Here is a 23,208-nt window from a genome sequence, read left to right on the forward strand (position 1 = left end):
ATGGCCTTTCCAAACGAATCAAGAGAAGATTCTCCCTGCAAAGAGAAAAGAACGGGTAGAGGAAAGATCGAGATCAAGCGGATCGAAAACACCACTAATCGCCAAGTCACTTTCTGCAAGAGGCGCAATGGGTTGCTCAAAAAAGCCTATGAATTATCTGTTCTATGTGATGCTGAGGTTGCTCTAATAGTCTTCTCCAGCCGTGGTCGCCTCTATGAATATTCTAACAACAGGTATATTTCCCTAGCTAGCTTGATCTTATTTTCTCAAGGCTCTTAGCTTATCATTTTGTTTTTTGCTTTCACTTTTTTTAAAAATTTTTTTTTTTTTTTTTTTTTTTTGACACGATGTGGTGTTTTTAAATAAATTTCTTGATGACCTTTATTACTTTCTCAAGTTCATAGCTTTTTCTATATCACAATGTGTACGTACATGGTTTTCTTCTTACAAATGAGATATTTTTCTTGGTTTTATTTTATCTTTCTTAAAAGGTTTTGGAATATTTTAGTTGAAAATATTGTTGGGTCAATTCATGATGGTCAAGATATTTGCTTCTGCGAATAGATCTTAGGGTGGATTTAAAGTAAAAGAACATAATCATGTGTTCTTAAGGAGTGCAGTTTAGATTGAGAAACTAAGATTCACTTGCCTTTCATTCTTCTGTTTTGTTTTTTTCCTTGGATGAGCTTTCTGTTTTTTTTCCTAATTTTTAAAATATTTTTTTCTTTTCTGTTTATGATCATATATTGAGTTCTTAGTTTGGTGGAAACATAGATCTGGTGTAATAGATAGAAATAGAAGCATTATGGTTACAGTAGTAGCCACAAGTATAGGTTTGGTAATTTATGCAGACATGTGAGATCACCTTGTTCTCTCCTCCATTGTTGTTAAGTTTCCTATTTCTTTTATCTTTTCTCTTCCTTTATTCCTCTCTTTGTGTTCGTTCTCTCTTTCTCTATCCCTCTGTGGAAGCTAAGAGAAGACCTACAACAAAAGCTGTCACTCTCTCATTAGCCCCAAACCCTCCAATCTCTTGACACTTCGTAATGGCACGTCTGTTATACACATTAAGAAACAAAAAGTACAGATCGCAAAAGCTAAACCAATGTCAAAACCAATTTTACAGTCAAAACCCACGTTAGGGTTCACAAATTCCAAATGGGTTTTCTGTTTAAAACATGTTTAAAATCAACTTTTTCAACCACTCACTGCCAAATTAGGTCACCACCAATCACAACCCAAGTTAGGGTTTTTCCCCAATCCACAAGAAATTTCCCCAAATTTTTAGTTGCCTTAAATTGAAAGAATGAAAAAGAAAAACCCTCTTATCACAGTCAAAACTTAAAACAAATCAATGGCAAAGGTTCTAGATTTCACCTCCAACCAATCACAACTCACCAAATTTTTTTACTTGGGTTTGGATCCTTTTTTACCCTAGTTAGGGCATTCAACACTGGACCAGACAAACATCAGGTTGGATCGTGGTTCGTCTTGGTTATAGAATCTTTGGTCACGTCACAAACGATTGTTCAGTTTCTTACATTTCTGACAAAAGGGTTTATGTCATGATTCGTAAAACAAGCTTCTCTTTTTTCTCATCATCTCAACCCTAAATCTCTTTTTTCATTTTCAATGATTCAAAAAATAAAAACACCCCATCTGCCCATTTCGTCTTCATATTTGATCTCTCTCAGTTAAATTGTTCTACAAACCTTCTGTGAAAGAGAAAGTCAAGGGCCAATGAGATGACTTTAACTGAGAAATCATTACCACCACCGTATGTCACTGTTGGTATTATACAGTGAGGTTTGCATTTGTCTTAGATCTTGCATAGATATATTTATGCAAGTTTGAGAGAGAGAAAATTTGAAACCCTCTTACGTATGGATAACAGCGATTCAATGAAACAAAGTCTGACCATTTTGGTTTCTTTCGTGCTATGAAAAAAATCTTTGGCTGCATAGTCGGACGGCTCTGACCCTCTCAGACCTTCAGTCTCAGACTGTTCTTTTTACATTACTTTATTTCAACTTCCAATAAAATATCATCAAACTTAAATATTTGAACCGGGTTTTGAAATGAACGAGGTGGATAATAATACAAGGGGTAGAGTTTTATCCATGGAGTAATAAGTAATTGAAACGTGGCAAATCTTTGACCGTAACTACCATCAAGCCAATCATATTGCTGGGTCTTATGCCAGCGTGGTAGAGACAACCGGTGACTGGCTCGACGAAATTAAGGTATCATTATCTGCACAGGGAGAAAAAAAGTATATATTTTTTAAAACATTAATACCAAATTAAATGTAATATTATTTCATATCATATCAACATTAAGACTCTGCATAAATGGTGACTCTGACTCGAAAAGAGACTGATATTTCATCATTCATTAAGGTTTCGTAATAGGTTCAGTTAACTCAAAGAGTTGGTTGATTTGACTGTTAATTTACAATCCCATTTTGGTGGTTAAACTTAAACACAGCTTAATCATCTACCTTTAGGGTTCATCATCATAACTAATAGATTTAATTATTATAGTTAAATTTCTGGATTTGCAGTACCCATTTTCTGCTCAAGTCTTTTCATGCTTCAAATTTTATGAGTTTTTCTTCATTTATGTTTTATTATAAACTGTAGTAATCTTAAGAAATAGTACTACTTTAATATGAAGTTCAATTTTCAGTGTCACTTTCTGTCTATTCAATCTGGAGGGTTTAATTAAAATAAGTATCTTAATTATCTCATGTGTTTATGTTGTATACTTATACCTTTTTTTTTTTCGTTTTTCTTTTTTCTTCAGTGAAGCGTAATGATAAATCTTTTTCTTAGATGAATACAACAAGATTAAGAATACTTTTTTCAACAAAGTTTTACGAGAAATCTTTTTCGTATACTGAAAGATAAACATGATGTGACATGAAGTTGTTCATCAATTTCTTTGTTTTTATTTCAATAAAAAATTATAGTTGTTTTCTCAATCAACTGATGGATATTGATTGACCAAGCTGGTTATGGGAAGTGTATTGAAATATTATTTCTCTTGTAATTAATATCTCACAAATATAATATATAGTTGTGTATCTTTCAAAATATATCATAGAAAACATCTTAAAGGTGCTGGTTTTCATTTATGATTTAGATTAAGGTAGAAATACCAATTTAGTTTGGTTCCTTTTATGCAAATAAGCTCATAAATGACATAAACCTCATCATCACAAGCCATATGCAAATAGTTTTTTTTTTTTTTTAATTTTTTTTTTTTTAATCCTGGGAGTAATATGGTGATACCTATTACATTTGTTCATATGATGCAAGTTTAAGTCATTGAGAATGGTAAAACTGTGTATTGTAGAAAAAGACCTAAGCTTTTCCAGAAATTTGTTAATAAGTGGACACACTTTGATCATTTGTGATATATTTGTTCATTTAGTTTTGATTCAAAATAAATAAATAAATTAGCCAAGATAATGGTTTCATTTTGATCTTTGCCTTACCCATCAATTATTTCTTAGTTCTACATATTAACACTTATACAAAAGAATGAGAATTTGACTGATATCTTACCTTAAGTTGTTAATTTATATATATGCTACCTATGCAAAATGATTTGTACAGAGTAAATTATCAATAGGCTGATAAGCATATAGGCCGCACCCCGAAATATCAATTTATTTGTTCTAATTATAAGCAAAACAAAGTTGATTTCCAGGAAAATAGTTGTTAATTATTTATAATAAAAGAAAAAAAATCTCTCATTTTGAACTTTTAACTGCCAATCCACCGAGAGTTGAGGTACTCTCACTAATAAAAGACATGGGGTGAATATTTTATGTGTTATTTAAGCAGAAGTTGGTACTGCATAAGAAAAAATATTAGAGTTGATAAAACCTAAACGAGATTAAGCAGAGCTAAAATAGCATAGTTAAAAGAGTTTAAGGACTGGTAGTTATGATTATATTTTTATTATAACTTGGGACAGATACACTTTGGAGCTTTAAAATTGAGATTTACTAATGAAGGGTCAATGATACTTCATTGATATCAGGTTACTGACTTCCATTGATGAGCTTGCAAGAAATTCTTTCATCAAACTTCCCTTGATCAAGCATCACTAACTTTGTGTGGCACATTAATTACTTTGATCATTAATCTTCATTTCTCTCTATTCATGGCTCATAGGCTGCTACTGGGACAATACAATAGTGAAAAGGAGAAGCAGCATTATGTGTTTGCTTATTCATATAACTGCATTCATCCTGAACAAACACCATTCTAGCTAGTTTAATTTTTCTCTAGTTGAAATGCAATTGAAGTTATTCTATCTATAGATAATTGCAAAAAGATTGTGGATGTAAATGCATTTTCTTAAATGCTATTTTGACTAAGATATCTCATGAAATCACTTTCTTACTAATAATTAGCACTATGATTGCAGTGTGAAAACAACAATTGAGAGGTATAAGAAGGCAAGTGCTGATTCCTCTAATGCTGGGTCAGTCTCTGAAGCTAATGCTCAGGTACTAATTTATTTAGTTTTATTGTCAGAAATAAGTTGATCTCTTGTAGTTTAGTAATATGTAACTATTAAAAACTAACAATAACTTCTTGTGATAGTCAGAATCTGGCAACACTGCCTTGTGTCAGTTGCCTCAAATGATTTTGATTTCAGGATATCAATGTTGTATACTTCTAAGTTTTCTTGTTCTAGCTTCATATTCATTGGTGGGATTTGATTACAATTATTAAACTAGCTACAAAGTTCTTCATCATCAAAAGCTTAATTAGAGTTAGAAGACTTCTTGAAGGCAATTAGAGAACAACTTAAATTGTTCAACTTTTACATTTTAAAGCTTTATAATTCACCCATTACTTATCTAAAAAATCAGGATTATCCAAATTTTCTTCATAATAATTTGGAAATACCTACTTACAGTTACCTCCCCCCTTGTGATCGGATGACAAGCTCTTTAACCATTGGAATTAGCTATACTTAGAGGTCTTTTGCTTGAGTCACAGGAAAATTGTATGAATAATTGTAGTAATCTATAGAACCATATGCCATTTGCTTAACTTCATTATATTGCACATAAATTTTTCTTTATTTTACGAACTTATGTCTTGTTCTTTGTTAGTTACAATAATGGATATGATTTGTTATGTCTTTTTAATTAATCGTTGATTTTTTAAATTTATAAATATTTTTGTATTTCAAATTTGCAATTTTTTTCTTCTAATTTTGATTAAGTTACATGAATTTAAATTTAAATTTCTTTTATGGACACTAGGAAACCAACTTCAGGTAACTCTTATTCAACTTCACTAAATCCTTCATAAAACACTCAATCAAAAACTCTGTTCCGAATCATAATTGAATTTTTAATGACTATTACTCTTCTGAGATTCTAACCTAGTTTGTGGAAAAAATCTCAGTTCTACCAGCAAGAAGCGAACAAACTGAGGCAGCAAATTGGGAATCTTCAGAACTCAAACAGGTATATATCATCAAATGGTCTTAATAAAAAAGTGTTGGATATATTGGTTGGAAGCCCCATTTTTTTTTTTTTTCCTTTTTTTTTCAAAACATTGTTTCATATAATTTACAGGCACATGATGGGTGAAGCACTAAGTAACTTAAATGTCAAGGACCTCAAAAACTTGGAGACTCGTTTGGAGAAAGGAATCAGCCGAATCCGATCCAAAAAGGTATATGTGTGTGTGTGTGTGTGTGCATATAATCACCACCATCATCAAATATTATTTATTTATTTTTTAGATAAAATTCGACAGAAGGAAGAAAATTTTATTAACAAAATGAAAATGACATCTAGATAGAGAGATCTGTAATTATGTTTCTCTGATCATTATATTGTAAGGACTTTAAGAAGTTGATATTGATTGCATATGTTGCTGCTTTCTCTGACCCTAAAAGGTGTTTCTTTGTTTTGTTTTTTGCTTTTTGGTGTACCAGAATGAACTGCTGTTTGCAGAAGTCGAATACATGCAGAAGAGGGTATGTACTTGTTAGCTCTGACACTCTTCAATTTCTGCTTTTCATGGTCAGATTACTCAAAATCTTTTTGAACCTGTTTTTTGTAGTTTATATATATATAAGTTTTTTCTATAATTAACATGTTCAATCAAATATGAAAAGTATAGGACTGCAATCTCACTGATTTCAATTAGTGAATAATGGGTGGTCCCTATACTATGATAAATATGTTAGAAAATTGTTTTTGAATATGCGACCCTTGCACTGGAATTTTTTTAATTTTGGTTAATAAATTAAGACATGTTTACAAGCACCGGAGATTAAGTTTCATTTTTCTAAGACTATTTTCTTATACATTCTAATCTTCAAGCTTTTTTTTCAGCGTCCAATGGTTTGAAATCATATAGGACAAGCTCACTACATCTCTTTATTAATGTGGTAAATTAGTTCAATAAAATATTGGCTTGTATTATTAGATTCTAAAATCATCAATCATGCTCTCTCGTTGTGGTCGGATGACAAGTCTTTTAATAATTGGAGTTAGTTATATTTAGGGATCTTATGTTTGAGTGCTCGGAGAGGTAATTACTAGGTTTATCCAAAAAAAATCATCAATCATGACGATGGTATTGATAAATTATAAAGAATTGTTTTTGATAAACTATACTAATAGTTTAAAGAAAGTAAAAAATTCGTGCATATCTAATAACACATGAAATCATATAATTAAATGAGGGCAACACGTCAATAAAATATTGTGGCAAAATTGTTTGATATAAATATTTCTCTATAAAATAGTTTTGTCATTGTTCCCATCAAAGTCAAGAAGATATGTGTCCACAATTACAGACAAACTGGAAACTGTGATTCTCATCATGTGACCCTTGTTGGATGGATAATTAATATCAATATCTTCACCAAGACTTGATTTTCTTTTATTTTCAATTACTTATCTTTATCCTTAGAATTTCTTCAAAGGAGTAGTTCTAACATCAGCTTCAACCATTGCTCTCTGTCTCACCACATTTCTATAGCGTCTGCATTTGGTATCTATGTTGATATTATTGCCTTCGTTACCTAAAAATCAGTAGCATCTTGGAAAATATATGAAAATCTGTAAGGACTACTTCTTATTCTTTTAAAAATGATTTCAGATAAGTGCTCCCCATTTTCTGTATCTAGTTGAAAATGCAAAAACACTTTTTGCAAATTACAGAATCCAATGGTTGAATTGGTAGATAATGTTACCAAATCCTAATCTTTGTTGCAATATTGCAATGTTTATGCTAACCAGAGTCCTAATTCTTAGGGTCCAGTGGGTCAGAAATGTAGTAAGAGCTAGCAATCTTATGTCAAATGATGTGAACTAAATTCATCCTATCATCCTATTTTTGACCTTCATTATTACTGCCAGTTCATATTATTTTCACTTTAATACAAAATGCAAGATCAGTCCAACTTCTAAAGTAGTACTTGGCTTGAAATCATACATCAATTTGTCAATACTTACCATACAAATCATTCACCTAGTTTTTTTCAGCTGCATGCATTGTTTGCTTGAGGGTTTCTTGTGACAATAGAATTGTACATTGCAGGAAATTGACTTGCACAACAACAACCAGCTCCTTCGAGCAAAGGTCTCTTCCTTTCTTTTTCTCAATATGATTTGTTTAAGTGTACCACTTGGGTTTTTTAGGACCATCTGAAGTTTCTGTTTTTGTGTAGATTGCCGAAAATGAAAGAGGTCAGCAGAATATGAACTTGATGCCTGGAGGGAGCAGCTATGAGATTATACAATCTCAGCCATTTGACTCTCGTAACTTCTTCCAAGTGAATGCATTACAACCTACCAATCACTATGCACGCCAGGACCAGATGGCCCTTCAGTTAGTGTAAGAGTTTCACATTTCAAATCAACCATTACATGTATCATCATCATCCACCAAATAGATTAAAAAAAAAATAAAAAATAAAAAATTTCATCCTCAATTAATAATATATACACTTATAATGCTTTTACATGATATTTTTGTTCTTCAAATCTTCACTGATTTTCCCTATTGAAAAGGCTAGCATAATCATCTTTACAAACAACTTTGGAGAGGACTATGGATCATGATGATAAATGTTACTAAATGGTTGTGATTTTGCACTTGTTGGAAAGGTTGAATTTTTTCACATTGAACCAATTCAATTTTGCGGTTCTGCCTGCAGATTGGAGTCATTTCCTTCTCTAAATTTCTTTAATTTAGCAACTTCAATCTTTGTGATAGATTTATGTTGATTCTACTGTAACCTGAAAATGATTTTCTTATTTTCTATACTTTAAATTTTTTTTTTTATCAGTTTTTCTCTGAAGCATCTGCAGGACAATACTTGTCTAATAAGCTTTTCCTACCTTTTTTGCAGTTAATATGCGTGGTTGAAGAAAAACTATTTCATCCTAGGTGAAAGCTGAAGGTATGCTGAAGAATGCTGAGAAGTTTATTTATTAAGTGGGGACCTGAAGTAGTAGGTTTGTAGACTCTTATGTTAAGATTTATAACTATGTTATCAGATAATTAAGGACTTGGTTTCTGCATGCTTAAGGCAAACCCAAATTAAGTGTCCGTCACAGATTGATATACTACTAACTTATTACTCTGTGATACTCTCTTCCTGTATAATTGAATACTTAAAACTCAGTGCTATGCACACTTTGTTGATGTTGTGTTTCATTCACGAGTCCTTATATGTTTATTAAGCCAACAATTGCTGTGGTTAAATTTTGCTACAGGCTAGCTTCCTGGGGAAGGAATTATATTAGACCAGTAGTACCCGAATTGATTTTAGGCAAGAACTATAAAGATGACAGATTCGTTGAGTGCTTGCTTTTATAAATATAAATGTTTTGGCTGTTTTGAGAAATAATATTATAGCATAGGGTCTAGCAATTTGCTTTATTTAAAGATGTTTTTGCTATGTTTATAAGTCCTGTGTTTTCATGTGTTAAGAGTTACTGTTCTTTAAATAAATAAATAAATTTTCATATTAGTTACAAATTTGATAAAAGTTCCTAAACTGCTAGAGCTCTTGAATTACAAGCGAACCAGTCTTTGAATGTCCATAGGAAATGTCACATTTGTGTCCGAATTACTAAATGTAATCTCTGCTTGGTGCTTGTTTACAATCTCAGTAGGATGAAATGAATCCCAGAATATGACAGCATTTCTTTCCTTGCATGGAGTTGAAGAAGGCTTGCATAAACCATGGCTCCCCACTTCACAGCATTCCCCACTTGAATCAATATTTTTCATAGCTGAAATTTCCACACATATTAATTTCCCAAAACATATTCAATACTCAGAAAATAATCAATGAATTACGTTGTAGATGTGTATACCAGGGAAAAGTGCAGATACTGCTGCAATTTTTCTATTGTTGATGAAGATGAAGGTGGCATTTTTTAGTTGACTATTGAGTTTAAGGACAAGTAATTTTAGCTTTTCGTTGAAAAGACTTGCGGCTGAATTCATCTTCTCCACACATAACCCTTTTGTCTCATATAAAGATTTTGCATTTGGAGTACAGCCGATTAATCCCAGTCCAGCCACCGTTACTTTCCTAGCTCCATGCTTATACAAAGACTGAATAAAACATTTCAATATCAATAAAGATAGGTTGACAAACTATTCTCACTAACTTTTTTTAGCAAAAGCAATATAACAACTCGTAATTGGTACATGTGAGATCCATTATTAGGCATTGCAAACTGTCACATCGCGTTTATGAGAAAAAATTAATGAAAAATGTTTATTAATTTAGTGTTATCCTTTCAATATTGAGTTCTCAGACTGATAGAAATTAAGTAAAAAGAAATTAAACTGAAGCAGTTACTGACCGTGAGTTTTCTGGAAAATTGATCAGCAAGGACAGTGGCATATTGATCCGGGTTGTAGAGTTTACTTGTATTATAAAACTGGGGCAAGAAATAATTGTTGATGTAATCGTTACTGCCCATCTCAACAGAATATAAGCACTTCTGGAGGTGCTGATTAGCCGACTCATTGCTGCCTAGAATCCTAGCAATACGTGAGGCTGTGATTTTGTGATGTTTCAACTGCTTTTTTAAGTTGATGCGATCGCCCTGCAAACAAAAATCGAGTAATGTTGTGTATACAAAGTTAGAATAATAACATCAGGATATTGAATTAAAACACAAAATGTGAATCTGATGAATAATTACCTGTTGCTTTCCAGTTTCATCCCGGATTCCTGCTGAGCCGGATGCATAATTTACACCCCTCAGGATCTCTGATCCATTAGCAGTTGCAAAAGATGGAATGAAATGAGAGAAACCCAATTTTTCAGCTGCAATAAAAAATGCTCAAGATTATAGTTTATAATAATCAATAAATAGAATATCTGAAAGGAGTAAACTACTTTTTCCCACCCAAATAATAGCTTTTAAATATTTTTCCATCCAAAAACATTTAAAATATCATTTTATTATTCAAATTTATATTCCGTTTTCGATTTTGACATATCCCACACCACCATCATTCTCTTTCCTGATTATCACTTACCAAAACCCTTCAAACCTTACTCCTGTTGACCCCGTTAATCGTTAGCAATCAAGCAATTAGGGTTTGCACGGCTGTCCTTCCCAAATCAATTTTTAATTAATCCCAACCATCAAAATCCAACCTTCCACCACCAAAAGTCTCATTGGTTTCTCCTATTCAAAAGTCAAACTGTTTGGATTGAACTGTTCTATGTTTGTCATCAAAATATAAATTTGAATAATAAAGTGATATTTTAAAAGTTTGTGTGTAAAAAGTGTCATTAAATTGTTATTTGGGAAGGAAAAAGTCATTAACTGTTATAATAATCAATAAATAGAATATCTGAAAGAGGCAATATAAATTTTATTTAACAAACAGAAGAAGAGAAATGGAGGATTATTGGACCAATAAAATCGACGGTGGTCCGACCATTGGTAAATCTTCCAGTTGGTCCGTGGGGAAAATCAATTCCAAAAGGGGTGTAATTGGCTTTAGCATGTGTTGCAAGGTTATTATTATTGCCACTATCAACCAATGAATCTCCGAAGATGAAATAACAAGGCACCAGTGGTTCTCCACCACCACCACCAACACCAAATATGTTCATATTTGAAGCCACGACCACCACCACCAAAACAAAAACCACCCAGTATAGTTTCAACATCGATCTCTCACACCCCATTGTTTAAGTTAACTGGAAAGATCGAATGAATAAAGAAGGTGACATAAAAGATGTTGAAACAAGAAGAGATAAAATGGAACGTCAAGCTACTCAACGCAAATGGAGAGTCAAAATAAAACAATTCATTTGTGTGGTTAAGCAAAATCGTTCCGAATTTATAGACCCTAAATACGAAAAGAGGTCAATAAGTGATCTCTAACCGAGTCCAAAATTAAGTAAATTTGGTGTGTATTTAAGAGATTCAAGCTCAAATATCGGAGAGGGTCAAGGCTGTACTTCTCTCTTTGTTTTGGCTGAACGATATATTTCCACCCGAAGTTTGTTCTGACATAATTTATTACCCAAAAAGTTTCAAAAATACAATTACTTACTTTTCGTTAATATTTGTCCGTTAAATTTAACTGAATGAGGATAAAATGATAAATTATGTTATTTTTTATTAATTCTTTACTTGTTAAATGTGTTTTAAAATAATTAATTAACATTATTATAGTATATGCTTGTTTGTAATAATTAATGCTATAAACTATGTATTAATTGTAAACTAAATAGAATATAATATCGTGTTCCTTTTAATTCAATAATTTTCAAGTGTTAACCGCCAATGTAGAAATTAAAAAAACAAATAAAGAGACTTCGTGCTTCCACAAAAGAGGGGCTCATTTGGGCGGAAGAGTTTGGGCCGGTGAAAGAGTTTTGAGGCTCTATGTTTAAGGTTACTGGGCTTATGTGTGTTACTGAAAGTCTAAATACACGACCTCTACTGTAACTGTAAGTCATCCATTTACATTTACTATAAAATGCTAATACTCTAGTAATGTCATCTTATATTATTGATATTATTATTTTTTATTATCAAGTAATAAAATATTTTGATAATTTTTCAATACTAATAATAATTACTATAATCTGAATACCACCATTTATTTATGTATTTTAAGATTATTTGGTAATCTTAATTTTGTCATAATTTTATTCTTAACTAATAAAAATTTTAGACAATAATCAGTAGCGAATCCAAAAATCTCTGTTAGGGTGAGTCAAAATAAAAACTAATGGTACATTAATATTTTTATCCATTAATGTTTTTGTTAGAGTGGGCTAAAATCTAGAAATAGTACATACTAGTATTTTTAAAAAAAATTTGAGGATGGACCATGGCTCACCCAAAACTAGGTTGGATCCACCTCTAACAGTAATGCCTTTGTTCTGAAAATAATTTCCAAAAATATTCATGAACTATTTTATCCTTATATCCAAGATTTTTAAGACATTATTACCCTTGTACTTCAATCAAATTATCAAAGACCATAGTCGAATCTAGCCACCACCGTCGATTATGATAGGATACATCTATTATTAATATAAACATATTAGAGAAAAACTTGACTGTATTCTTGAAAATATATATCAAACATATTTATTACTACTTATTTTCATATAGGACATTACATTGAGGCAAAAAAATAAGTTTAACACAAGTTTGATCATAGGATATACTCATTTGGCTTATATTCATCATAACTTAACCAAATGACTTATATCAAAAGGATGAGCATTAGATGGGGGAAGGGCTTTCTAAGATCGTTGTGCAATGATTTGATTCATTGCTTTGGAAAGGATAGAATATGTCCCAGTACACGTACTCGTAATAACGGATTCAAAAATTTCTGTTAGAATAGACTAAAATAAAAACTAATTATACATTAATATTTTTGTTAAAATGAGTTAAAATCTAGAAATTACACATATTAGTATTTAACAAAAAAAAAAAAAAAAAAATGAGAGTGGGCCATGACCCACCCAAAACTAGCTGGATCCCCCCTGCGTACTCGTTCCTCTTTTGGCATGGAGTGCCGATGGGAAAACATGTAACAGTTGCATTTAACACTGGGCAGCAGCTTCCATTTAACACTTAAAAACCTGTACATAATGCATTTTGTTAACATAAATGAATTTTGCATCACTTAAATTAGTATTGAGTTGATCAACAAGTGACTTCGGCTTTTTGTTGAAGAGTTTGGCCGCATGGTTCGAATTCTCTACACATCCAGTGATGTTTACTGGAAACACATTGATTGTATACGGGGTGCAACCTAAGCGTCCCAGTCCAAACACGACAATCTTCCTCGCTCCAAGATCGTGCAAAGTCTAATTCATTACAGCAAAGCCAGAGAAATAGACATAATGAATTACAGAATTGAGAGAAATTAAGAAACCTTGTGTTACGTATTAATTACAGGTAATTGCTTAGAATACTGACGAATAAGAATTTGTGTGTTTCTCCAGGTCATACAGGAGGCTTTTCAAGGAAAACAGGGTGGAGAAATAGTTGTTGGCGTAATCGTTAGTGCCCATTCCAACATTATAAAGGCACTGATTTAGATATTGAGTAGCCGAATCTGTAGTTCCTAGTTTTGCAACGACACTTTTGATTGTTACTTTGCGATTTTGAAGCTGTTGATTTAAACTGATATGCTCACCCTACAAAAAAGATTAAAATAATAAGAGAATACCCGATTGTAATAATCAAACAAAAAACAGTTAAAGGATATCTCAATTTAAAATACCAGGTTTCCACCAGTATCATCGAGAATTCCTGATCCACTAGATGCATAATTCAAACCTGTAAGTATGTAGGAGGTAGCCTTGCAAATGGTGGAATATAACTAACAAAGCCAAGCATAGCAATGACCAACAGTTCCTTCTCTAATTCTTTAATTAGCAACTTCAATCTTTGTGATAGATTTATGTTGATTCTACTGTACCTGAAAATGATTTTCTTATTTTCTATACTCTAAATTTTTTTTATCAGTTTTTCTCTGAAGCATCTGCAGGACAATACTGTCTAATAAGCTTTTCCTACCTTTTTTGCAGTTAATATGCGTGGTTGAAGAAAACTATTTCATCCTAGGTGAAAGCTGAAGGTATGCTGAAGAATGCTGAGAAGTTTATTTATTAAGTGGGGCCCTGAAGTAGTAGGTTGTAGACTCTTATGTTAAGATTAAAACTATGTTATCAATAATAAGTTGGTTTCTGCATGCTTAGGCAAACCCATTAAGTGTCCGTCCACAGATTGATATACTACACTTATTACTCTGTGATACTCCTTCCTGTATAATTGAATACTTAAAACTCAGTGCTATGCACACTTTGTTTTGTTGTGTTTCATTCACGAGTCCTATATGTTTTTAAGCCAACAATTGCTGTGGTTAATTTTGCTACAGGCTAGCTTCCTGGGGAAGAATTTATTAGCCCAGTATACCGAATTGTTTTAGCAAGAACATAAAGATGACAGATTCGTTGGTGATGCTTGCTTTTAAAAATATAATGTTTTGGCTGTTTTAGAAATAATATTATGCATAGGGTCTAGCAATTTGCTTTATTTAAAGATGTTTTTGCTATGTTTATGTCCTGTGTTTTCATGTGTTAAGAGTATGTTCTTTAAATAAAAAATAATTTTCTATTAGTTACAAATTGATAAAAGTTCCTAAACTGCTAGAGCTCTTGAATTACAAGCGAACCATCTTTGAATGTCCATAGGAAATGTCACATTTGTGTCCGAATTACTAAATTTAATCTCTGCTTGGTGCTTGTTTACAATCTCAGTGGATGAAATGAATCCCAGAATATGACAGCATTTCTTTCCTTGCATGGAGTTGAAGAAGGCTTGCATAAACCATCTCCCCACTTCACAGCATTCCCCACTTGAATCAATATTTTTCATAGCTAAATTTCCACACTATTAATTTCCCAAACATATTCAATACTCAGAAAATAACAATGATTACGTTGTAGATGTGTATACCAGGGAAAAGTGCAGATACTGCTGCAATTTTTCTATTGTTGATGAAATGAAGGTGGCATTTTTTAGTTGACTATTGAGTTTAAGGACAAGTAATTTTAGCTTTTCGTTGAAAAGACTTTCGGCTGAATTCATCTTCTCCACACATAACCCTTTTGTCTCATATAAAGATTTTGCATTTGGAGTACAGCCGATTAATCCCAGTCCAGCCACCGTCACTTTCCTTGCTCCACGCTTATACAAAGACTGAATAAAACATTTCAATATCAATAAAGATAGTTAAAAACTATTCTCACTAACTTTTTTAGCAAAAGCAATAACAACTCGTAATTGGTACATTGAGATCCATTATTAGGATTGCAAAACTGTCACATCGCGTTTATGAGAAAAATTAATGAAAAATTTTTATTAATTTAGTGTTTCCTTTCAATATGAGTTCTCAACTGATGAAATTAAGTAAAAGAAATTAACTGAAGCAGTTACTACCGTGAGTTTTCTGGAAAATTGATCAAGGACAGTGGATGATCCGGGTTGTAGAGTTTACTTGTTTATAACTGGGCCAGAATAATTGTTGATGTAATCGTTACTGCCCATCTCAACAGAATATAAGCACTCTGGAGGTGCTGATTAGCCGACTTATTGCTGCCTAGATACCTAGCAATACGTGAGACTGTGATTTTGTGATGTTTAAACTGCTTTTTTAAGTTGATGCGATCGCCCTGCAAACGAAATTGAGTAATGTTGTGTATACACTTAGAATAATAACATCGATATTGAATTAAACACAAAATGGAATCTGATGAATAATTTCCTTTGCTTTCCAGTTTCATCCCGTTCCTGCTGAGCCGGATGCATAATTTACACCCCTCGGATCTCTGATCCATTAGCAGTTGCAAAGTGGATGAAGAAGAGGACCCAATTTTTCAGCTGCAATAAAAAATGCTCAAGATTATAGTTTATAATAATCAATAAATAAATACTGAAAGGAGTAAACACTTTTTCCCCCCAATAGCTTTTGTTTAAAATATTTTTCCATCCAAAAACTATTAAAATATCATTTTATTATCAAATTTATATTCCGTTTTCGATTTTGACATATCCCACACCACCATCATTCTCTTTCCTGATATCACTTACCAAAACCCTTCAAACCTACTCCTGTTGACCCCGTTAATCGTAGCAATCAAGCAATTGGGTTTGCACGGCTGTCCTTCCCATACAATCATTTTTAATTAATCCCAACCATCAAAATCCACCTTCCACCACCAAAAGTCTCATTGGTTCTCCTATTCAAAGTCAACTGTTTGGATTGAACTGTTCTATGTTTGTCACAAAATATAATTTGAATAATAAAGTGATATTTTAAAAGTTTGTGTGTAAAAGTGTCATTAATTGTTATTTGGGAAGGAAAAAGTCATTAACTGTTATAATAATCAATATAGAATATCTGAAAGAGGCAAATAAATTTTATTTAACAACAGAAGAAGAGAAATGGAGGATTATTGGACCAATAAAATCGACGGTGGTCCGACCATTGGTAAATCTTCCAGTTGGTCCGTGGGGAAATCAATTCCAAAAGGGGTGTAATGTGCTTTAGCATGTTTGCAAGGTATTATTATTGCCACATCAACCAATGAATCTCCGAGATGAAATACAAGGCACCATGGTTCTCCACCACCACCACACAACACATATGTTCATATTTGAAGCCACGACCACCACCCACCAAAACAAAACCACCCGTATAGTTTCAACATCGATCTCTCACACCCCATTGTTTAAGTTAACTGAAAGATCGAATGAATAAAGAAGGTGACATAAAAGATGTTGAAACAAGAAGAGATAAATGGACGTCAATGCAACTCAACGCAAATGAGAGTCAAATAAAAACAATTCATTTGTTGGTTAAGCAAAATCGTTCCGAATTTATAGACCCTAAATACGAAAGAGTCATAAGTGATCTCTACCGAGTTTAGAATTTCTTCAAAGGAGTAGTTCTAACATCAGCTTCAACTATTGGTCTCAGTCTCACCACATTTCTATAGCATCTGCATTTGGTATCTAAGTTGATATTATTGCCTTTGTTACCTAAAAATCAGTAGCATCTTGGAAAATATAAGAAAATCTGTAAGGACTACTTCTTATTCTTTTAAAAATGATTTCAGATAAGTGCTCCCCATTTTCTGTATCTAGTTGAAAATGCAAAAACACTTTTTACAAATTACAGAATCCAATGGTTGAATTGGTAGATAATGTTACCAAATCTTAATCTTTGTTGCAATATTGCAATGTTTATGCTAACCAGAATCCTAATTCTTAGGGTCCAGTGGGTCAGAAATGTAGTAAGAGCTAGCAATCTTATGTCAAATGATGTGAACTAAATTCATCCTATCATCCCATTTTTGACCTTCATTATTACTGCCAGTTCATATTATTTTCACTTTAATACAAAATGCAATATCAGTCCAACTTCTAAAGTAGTACTTGGCTTGAAATCCTGCATCAATTTGTCAATACTTACCATACAAATCATTCACCTAGTTTTTTTCAGCTGCATGCATTGTTTGCTTGAGGGTTTCTTGTGACAATAGAATTGTACATTGCAGGAAATTGACTTGCACAACAACAACCAGCTCCTTCGAGCAAAGGTCTCTTCCTTTCTTTTTCTCAATATGATTTGTTTAAGTGTACCACTTGGGTTTTTTAGGACCATCTGAAGTTTCTGTTTTTGTGTAGATTGCCGAAAATGAAAGAGGTCAGCAGAATATGAACTTGATGCCTGGAGGGAGCAGCTATGAGATTATACAATCTCAGCCATTTGACTCTCGTAACTTCTTCCAAGTGAATGCATTACAACCTACCAATCACTATGCACGCCAGGACCAGATGGCCCTTCAGTTAGTGTAAGAGTTTCACATTTCAAATCAACCATTACATGTATCATCATCATCCACCAAATAGATTAAAAAAAAAATAAAAAATAAAAAATTTCATCCTCAATTAATAATATATACACTTATAATGCTTTTACATGATATTTTTGTTCTTCAAATCTTCACTGATTTTCCCTATTGAAAAGGCTTGCATAATCATCTTTACATACAACTTTGGAGAGGACTATGGATCATGATAATATATGTTACTAAATGGTTGTGATTTTGCACTTGTTGGAAAGGTTGAATTTTTTCACATTGAACCAATTCAATTTTGCGGTTCTGCCTACAGATTGGAGTCATTTATCTTGCCAGCAACCCCCACTATTATCCAAGCACTCATTTGTCTCTACAGCTGCCATAGAAAAATATTCACTCATGAACTTATGTTCAAAACAAACACATCTCCAAAGAGTTCCACCATACTCAGTGAAGGTTCCAACTCCCACCAAAGGGTCCTGAATATGTTCTAACCACTCCAATTTCAAGATTCAATTAGCGCACTTAAGAATTGAAACTTTGAGACTTCAATTGTTGCTCCAGAAAAACTATGTATGACCCAACAAGTGTAACACATTTTCCCTAATTAGTATCAGACTAAAATTAAAACTTACCACCACTCAAACAAGCAGCTGGCTCAGTTGCTTCCTCAAAACCAGCACAAATGGCCCTCAAGACAGCACCTTTCTCCAACTTTCCTGCAAGAAGCAGCACATACTTCAGTAAAGGGGAAAACTTCACATTTTTATCTACAAAACATAACATCACATACAGACATCGATATTGTGATGGTTACATCACCCCTTGATCCTTTTACCAACCTACAGAAAGTGTTCTTATCAACGTGGCTATGTATAACTGAGCTAAGAACACCAATTTTGAAACAGAAAGGGAAAAGAAAAGCATTGCATAATGTAACTTTATGTGCCTAAACATACGGAAACATATCAAGATGTACTAAAATTTAATAACAGTACAAAGTATTACCTGGGCATCTGCTCTTCTTTCAGAATAGAATTGTCAGCGCTTGCCTTTGAGTCTCCCATGCACTTTTCAATCTGAAAAAAATAAAATGATTTACCACTAGCTAGGTCACAGATTCTCCTCCCTTTCTTGGTTCCGTTGTGGACTCCAGCGAGTCGTACTGGAAGAGGGTACACGCCACAACCCGACCAACCAAAGTCGTAATTTTTCCGTTATGGACTACTGCGAGTGGTGGTGGAACACGATAGACGGCGGCGGTGGTGATAGAGGACAGACGGCGGTGGTGGTGGAACACGATAGACGGCGGCGGTGGTGATAGAGGACAGACGGCGGTGGTGGTAGAGGCTCAAAACGTGTGGGTCTTGTAAAGGATAGAGCATTGGTGGAAGAGGAAGACCAAATGACTACTGCAAGTGGTGGTGGAAGACGATAGCCCGTGGTGGTGGAAGAGGATAGATCGGTGGGAGAGCAATATCAATTTTAGGGTTTCAATTTTGGAAGAGAGATTTGATTTAGGGGAATGAATGAAATTTGATTTGGGGCAGGTGTGAAATTTTCAGGAGAGATTTTTTATTTAGGGGAAGGAGGGAATTTAAATTTTTGTTTTTAAAAGTTTTTGGGGGATTGACGTGGCGTTAATCTGACGTGGCAGAAGAGGTGGCATATGCCACATCGAACTGCCATGTCAGTCGAGATGTGTCAGTGGTATTTCAATCGAAAAGTGTAGTCTTATTGAAGAAAAAAAAAGCAATAGCCACAAGTTGACTATTTTAGAATGAGTAATGTTATTTATACAAACTCTCGTATAAATTAATGTGACACGACATATGACATATCATATGGTATTGAGAACCATATAACTTGATGTCACATTAATGTTATGTGATCCTTATGTCACGTGACACTTACTTGGTGTGTTACATCAGTTTGTACAATGAGAGTTTGTACAAATAGTTTTATCTCGTATAAATTAATGTGACACGTCATATGACATGTCATATGGTATTAAGAACCATATAACTTGATGTCACATTAATGTTATGTGATCCTTATGTCACGTGACACTTACTTGGTGTGTTACATCAGTTTGTACAAATAGTTTTATCATATATATATATATATATATATATATATGGGTAATTNGGAGAGTCAAAATAAAACAATTCATTTGTGTGGTTAAGCAAAATCGTTCCGAATTTATAGACCCTAAATATGAAAAGAGGTCAACAAGTGATCTCTAACCGAGTCCAAAATTAAGTAAATTTGGTGTGTATTTAAGAGATTCAAGCTCAAATATCGGAGAGGGTCAAGGCTGTACTTCTCTCTTTGTTTTGGCTGAACGATATATTTCCACCCGAAGTTTGTTCTAACATAATTTATTACCCAAAAAGTTTCAAAAATACAATTACTTACTTTTCGTTAATATTTGTCTGTTAAGTTTAATTGAATAAGAATAAAATGATAAATTATGTTCTTTTTCATTAATTCTTTACTTGTTAAATGTGTTTTAGAATAATTAATTAACATTATTATAGTATATGCTTGTTTGTAATAATTAATGCTATAAACTATGTATTAATTGTAAACTAAATAGAATATAATATCGTGTTCCTTTTAATTCAATGATTTTCAAGTGTTAACCGGCAATGTAGAAATTAAAAAAAAAAAAACAAATAAAGAGACTTCGTGCTGCCTCAAAAGAGGGGCTCATTTGGGCGGAAGAGTTTGGGCCTGGTGAAAGAGTTTTCAGGCTCTATGCTTAATGTTACTAGGCTTATGTGTGTAACTAGAAGATATCATCCAATACTAATAATAATTACTATAGTCTGAATACCACCGTTTATTTAAGTATTTTAAGATTATTTGGTAATTTTAATTTTGTCATAATTCTACCCTTAACTAATAAAATTTTTAGACAGTAATGCATTTGTTCTAAAAATAATTTATAAGAATATTCATGAATTATTTTATCCTTATACCTAAGATTTTTAAGATATTATTACTCTTGTACTTCAATCAAATTATCAAAGACCATAGTAGATCTGGCCACCACCGCCGATTATGATATGATGCATCTATTATTAATATAAACATATTAGAGAAAAACTTGACTGTATTCTTGAAAATATATATCAATCATATTTATTCCTACTTATTTTCATATAGGACATTACATTCAGGCAAAAAAATAAGTTTAACACAAGTTTGATCATATGATATACTCATTTGGCTTATATTCATCGTAACTTAACCAACTGACTTATATCAAAAGGATGAGCATCAGATGGGTGAAGGGCTTTATAAGATCGTTGTGCAATGATTTGATTCATTGCTTTGGAAAGGATGGAATGCGTCCTAGTACGCGTACTCATAATAGCAGATCCAGAAATTTATGTTAAAGTGAGCTAAAATAAAAACTAATTGTATATTAATATTTTTGTTAAAGTGAGCTAAAATCTAGAAATTATATATATTAGTATTTAATAATAAAAAATTGAGAGTAGGCTATGGTCCACCCAAAACTAGGTTGGATCCGCCCCTACGTACTCGTTCCTATTTTTGGCATGGAGTGCCGATGGGAAAACATGTAACAGTTGCATTTAACACTGGGCAGCAGCTTTCATTTAACACTGGGCAGCAGCTTTCATTAAACGAATTTTGCATCACTTAAATTAGTATTGAGTTGATCAACAAGTGACTTCAGCGTCTTGTTAAAGAGTTAGGCCTAGAGCTAGGCATTTGGGACCGGGCCCAAAAGCCCAGCTCGAAAACCCGGTCCTAAGACCGGTCCTCGAGAGGACTGGACCTAGGAGGCTTGGTCCCAAAACAGGACCAGGCCTAAGGAGGAGGGCCCGGGCCCTCCATTGAGCCCTCCTCCAAGGCTCGGGCCTGGGACCGGTCCCAGCCTGGGCCCAAAAAAATTTGTATTTTCTCAATATAGTCTCCTACCAAATTACATAAAACCCTCTGTTAATTTGAAAATAAATATAAATTAAGAGGTAATTGCTTAGAATACTGATGAATAAGAATTTGTGTGTTTCTCCAGGTCATACAGGAGGCTTTTCAAGGAAAACAGGGTGGATAAATAGTTGTTGGCGTAATCGTTAGTGCCCATTCCAACAGTGTAAAGGCACTGATTTAGACATTGAGTAGCTGAATCTATAGTTCCTAGTTTTGCAACAATACTTTTGATTGTTACTTTGTGATTTTGAAGCTGTTGATTTAAACTAATATGCTCACCCTACAAAAAAGATTAAAATAATAAGAGAATACCCGATTGTAATAATCAAACAAAAAACAGTTAAAAGGATATCTCAAATTAAATTACCAGGTTTCCACCAGTATGATCGAGAATTCCTGATCCACTAGATGCATAATTCAAACCTGTAAGTATGTAGGAGGTAGCCATTGCAAATGGTGGAATATAATTAACAAAACCCAAAAATTTGGCTGCATTGAGAAAACTTAACTTCCATTAACAGCCAAGCATAGCAATGACCAAATATTAAAAAAGAAAAAAAGAAGGGAAACAAAACTCATTAACTAAAAAATATATATACGATAAGTTTAAGTTGAGTTGAAAACAAGACCGATTACGTCGACTCGGGTTTCACCATTGCAAAACCTTCCTGTTGGTCCAATGGGAAAGTCAATCCCATAAGGAAGGTAATTGGCCTTTGTTAATGTTGCAAGAAGATTGTTATTGCCACTGTCACTCAACGAATCCCCGAAAATGAAAATGCAAGGTACTTGTGATAACCCTAGAACACATTGTTGCAAAGTTGAAATCAACAACAAAATATTAACGAATGCCCATCCTATTTTTATGTCACACGCCATTGGGAGAGAAGGAAGGAGCACAAAGTAGGTAACGAATTGAGACAAGAAAACTTAGTTGAAACTTGAAAGAAAGGGCTTATTGTCATCTGTACTGTGTGTGACCAACGGAAGTATAAATAGGCCTATAAATATTTACATGACTGATTTATGTTTGGCTTACCCGGTCAAGGTGCATTAATAGTTTAACGGCAAGAATGACAAGTTAATCACCATGGTCAGATAGTAAAATAGCAAAAAGAGTTTTATGGGCTCTTTAATTCGAGTTTTTCAAGTATTAATAGGAGTAGCTATTAGGGTTCTTACTCGGCTAGCTAATGGCGGATCTAGAAATTTCTGCTAAGGTGGGTCAAAGTGAAAATTAATTATACATTAATATTTTTGTCTATTAATATTTTTGTTAGGGTGGGCCAAAATATATAAATTATA

General features: G+C 33.1%; 2 protein-coding genes across 2 annotated transcripts; one reads left to right on the forward strand and one right to left on the reverse strand.

Moving 5' to 3' along the window:
- On the forward strand, positions 1 to 7,890 carry LOC116146189 (agamous-like MADS-box protein MADS1). Its single transcript, XM_031431600.1, has 7 exons — positions 1 to 233; positions 4,441 to 4,522; positions 5,436 to 5,497; positions 5,609 to 5,708; positions 5,974 to 6,015; positions 7,590 to 7,631; positions 7,720 to 7,890. The coding sequence occupies exons 1-7, from the start codon at positions 1 to 3 to the stop codon at positions 7,888 to 7,890; spliced, it is 732 nt and encodes a 243-aa protein (XP_031287460.1).
- Positions 7,891 to 9,071: 1,181 nt separating this feature from the next.
- On the reverse strand, positions 9,072 to 22,782 carry LOC116146199. The gene is given in 17 exon segments (XM_031431608.1): positions 9,072 to 9,335; positions 9,396 to 9,620; positions 9,875 to 10,120; positions 10,220 to 10,344; positions 10,944 to 11,208; positions 13,144 to 13,371; positions 13,480 to 13,704; positions 13,791 to 13,846; positions 14,737 to 14,962; positions 15,029 to 15,271; positions 18,360 to 18,427; positions 18,573 to 18,656; positions 18,780 to 18,886; positions 18,946 to 19,016; positions 21,959 to 22,183; positions 22,271 to 22,392; positions 22,533 to 22,782. Coding segments are annotated over 17 exon segments (3,030 nt in total).
- Positions 22,783 to 23,208: the final 426 nt, after the last annotated feature.

This window comes from Pistacia vera, unplaced genomic scaffold, assembly GCF_008641045.1.
Source record: "Pistacia vera cultivar Batoury unplaced genomic scaffold, PisVer_v2 Contig474, whole genome shotgun sequence".
Lineage (NCBI taxonomy): Eukaryota > Viridiplantae > Streptophyta > Magnoliopsida > Sapindales > Anacardiaceae > Pistacia > Pistacia vera.

What these genes read in the sequence shown, in the direction of transcription:
- LOC116146189 (XM_031431600.1), top strand. Translation starts at nt 1, where the DNA reads ATGGCCTTTCCAAACGAATCAAGAGAAGATTCTCCCTGCAAAGAGAAA. An exon ending in AATCTTCAGAACTCAAACAG is followed by an intron (nt 5,498 to 5,608) that starts GTATATATCATC and finishes TATAATTTACAG; the next exon opens with GCACATGATGGGTGAAGCAC. An exon ending in GCCGAATCCGATCCAAAAAG is followed by an intron (nt 5,709 to 5,973) that starts GTATATGTGTGT and finishes TTGGTGTACCAG; the next exon opens with AATGAACTGCTGTTTGCAGA.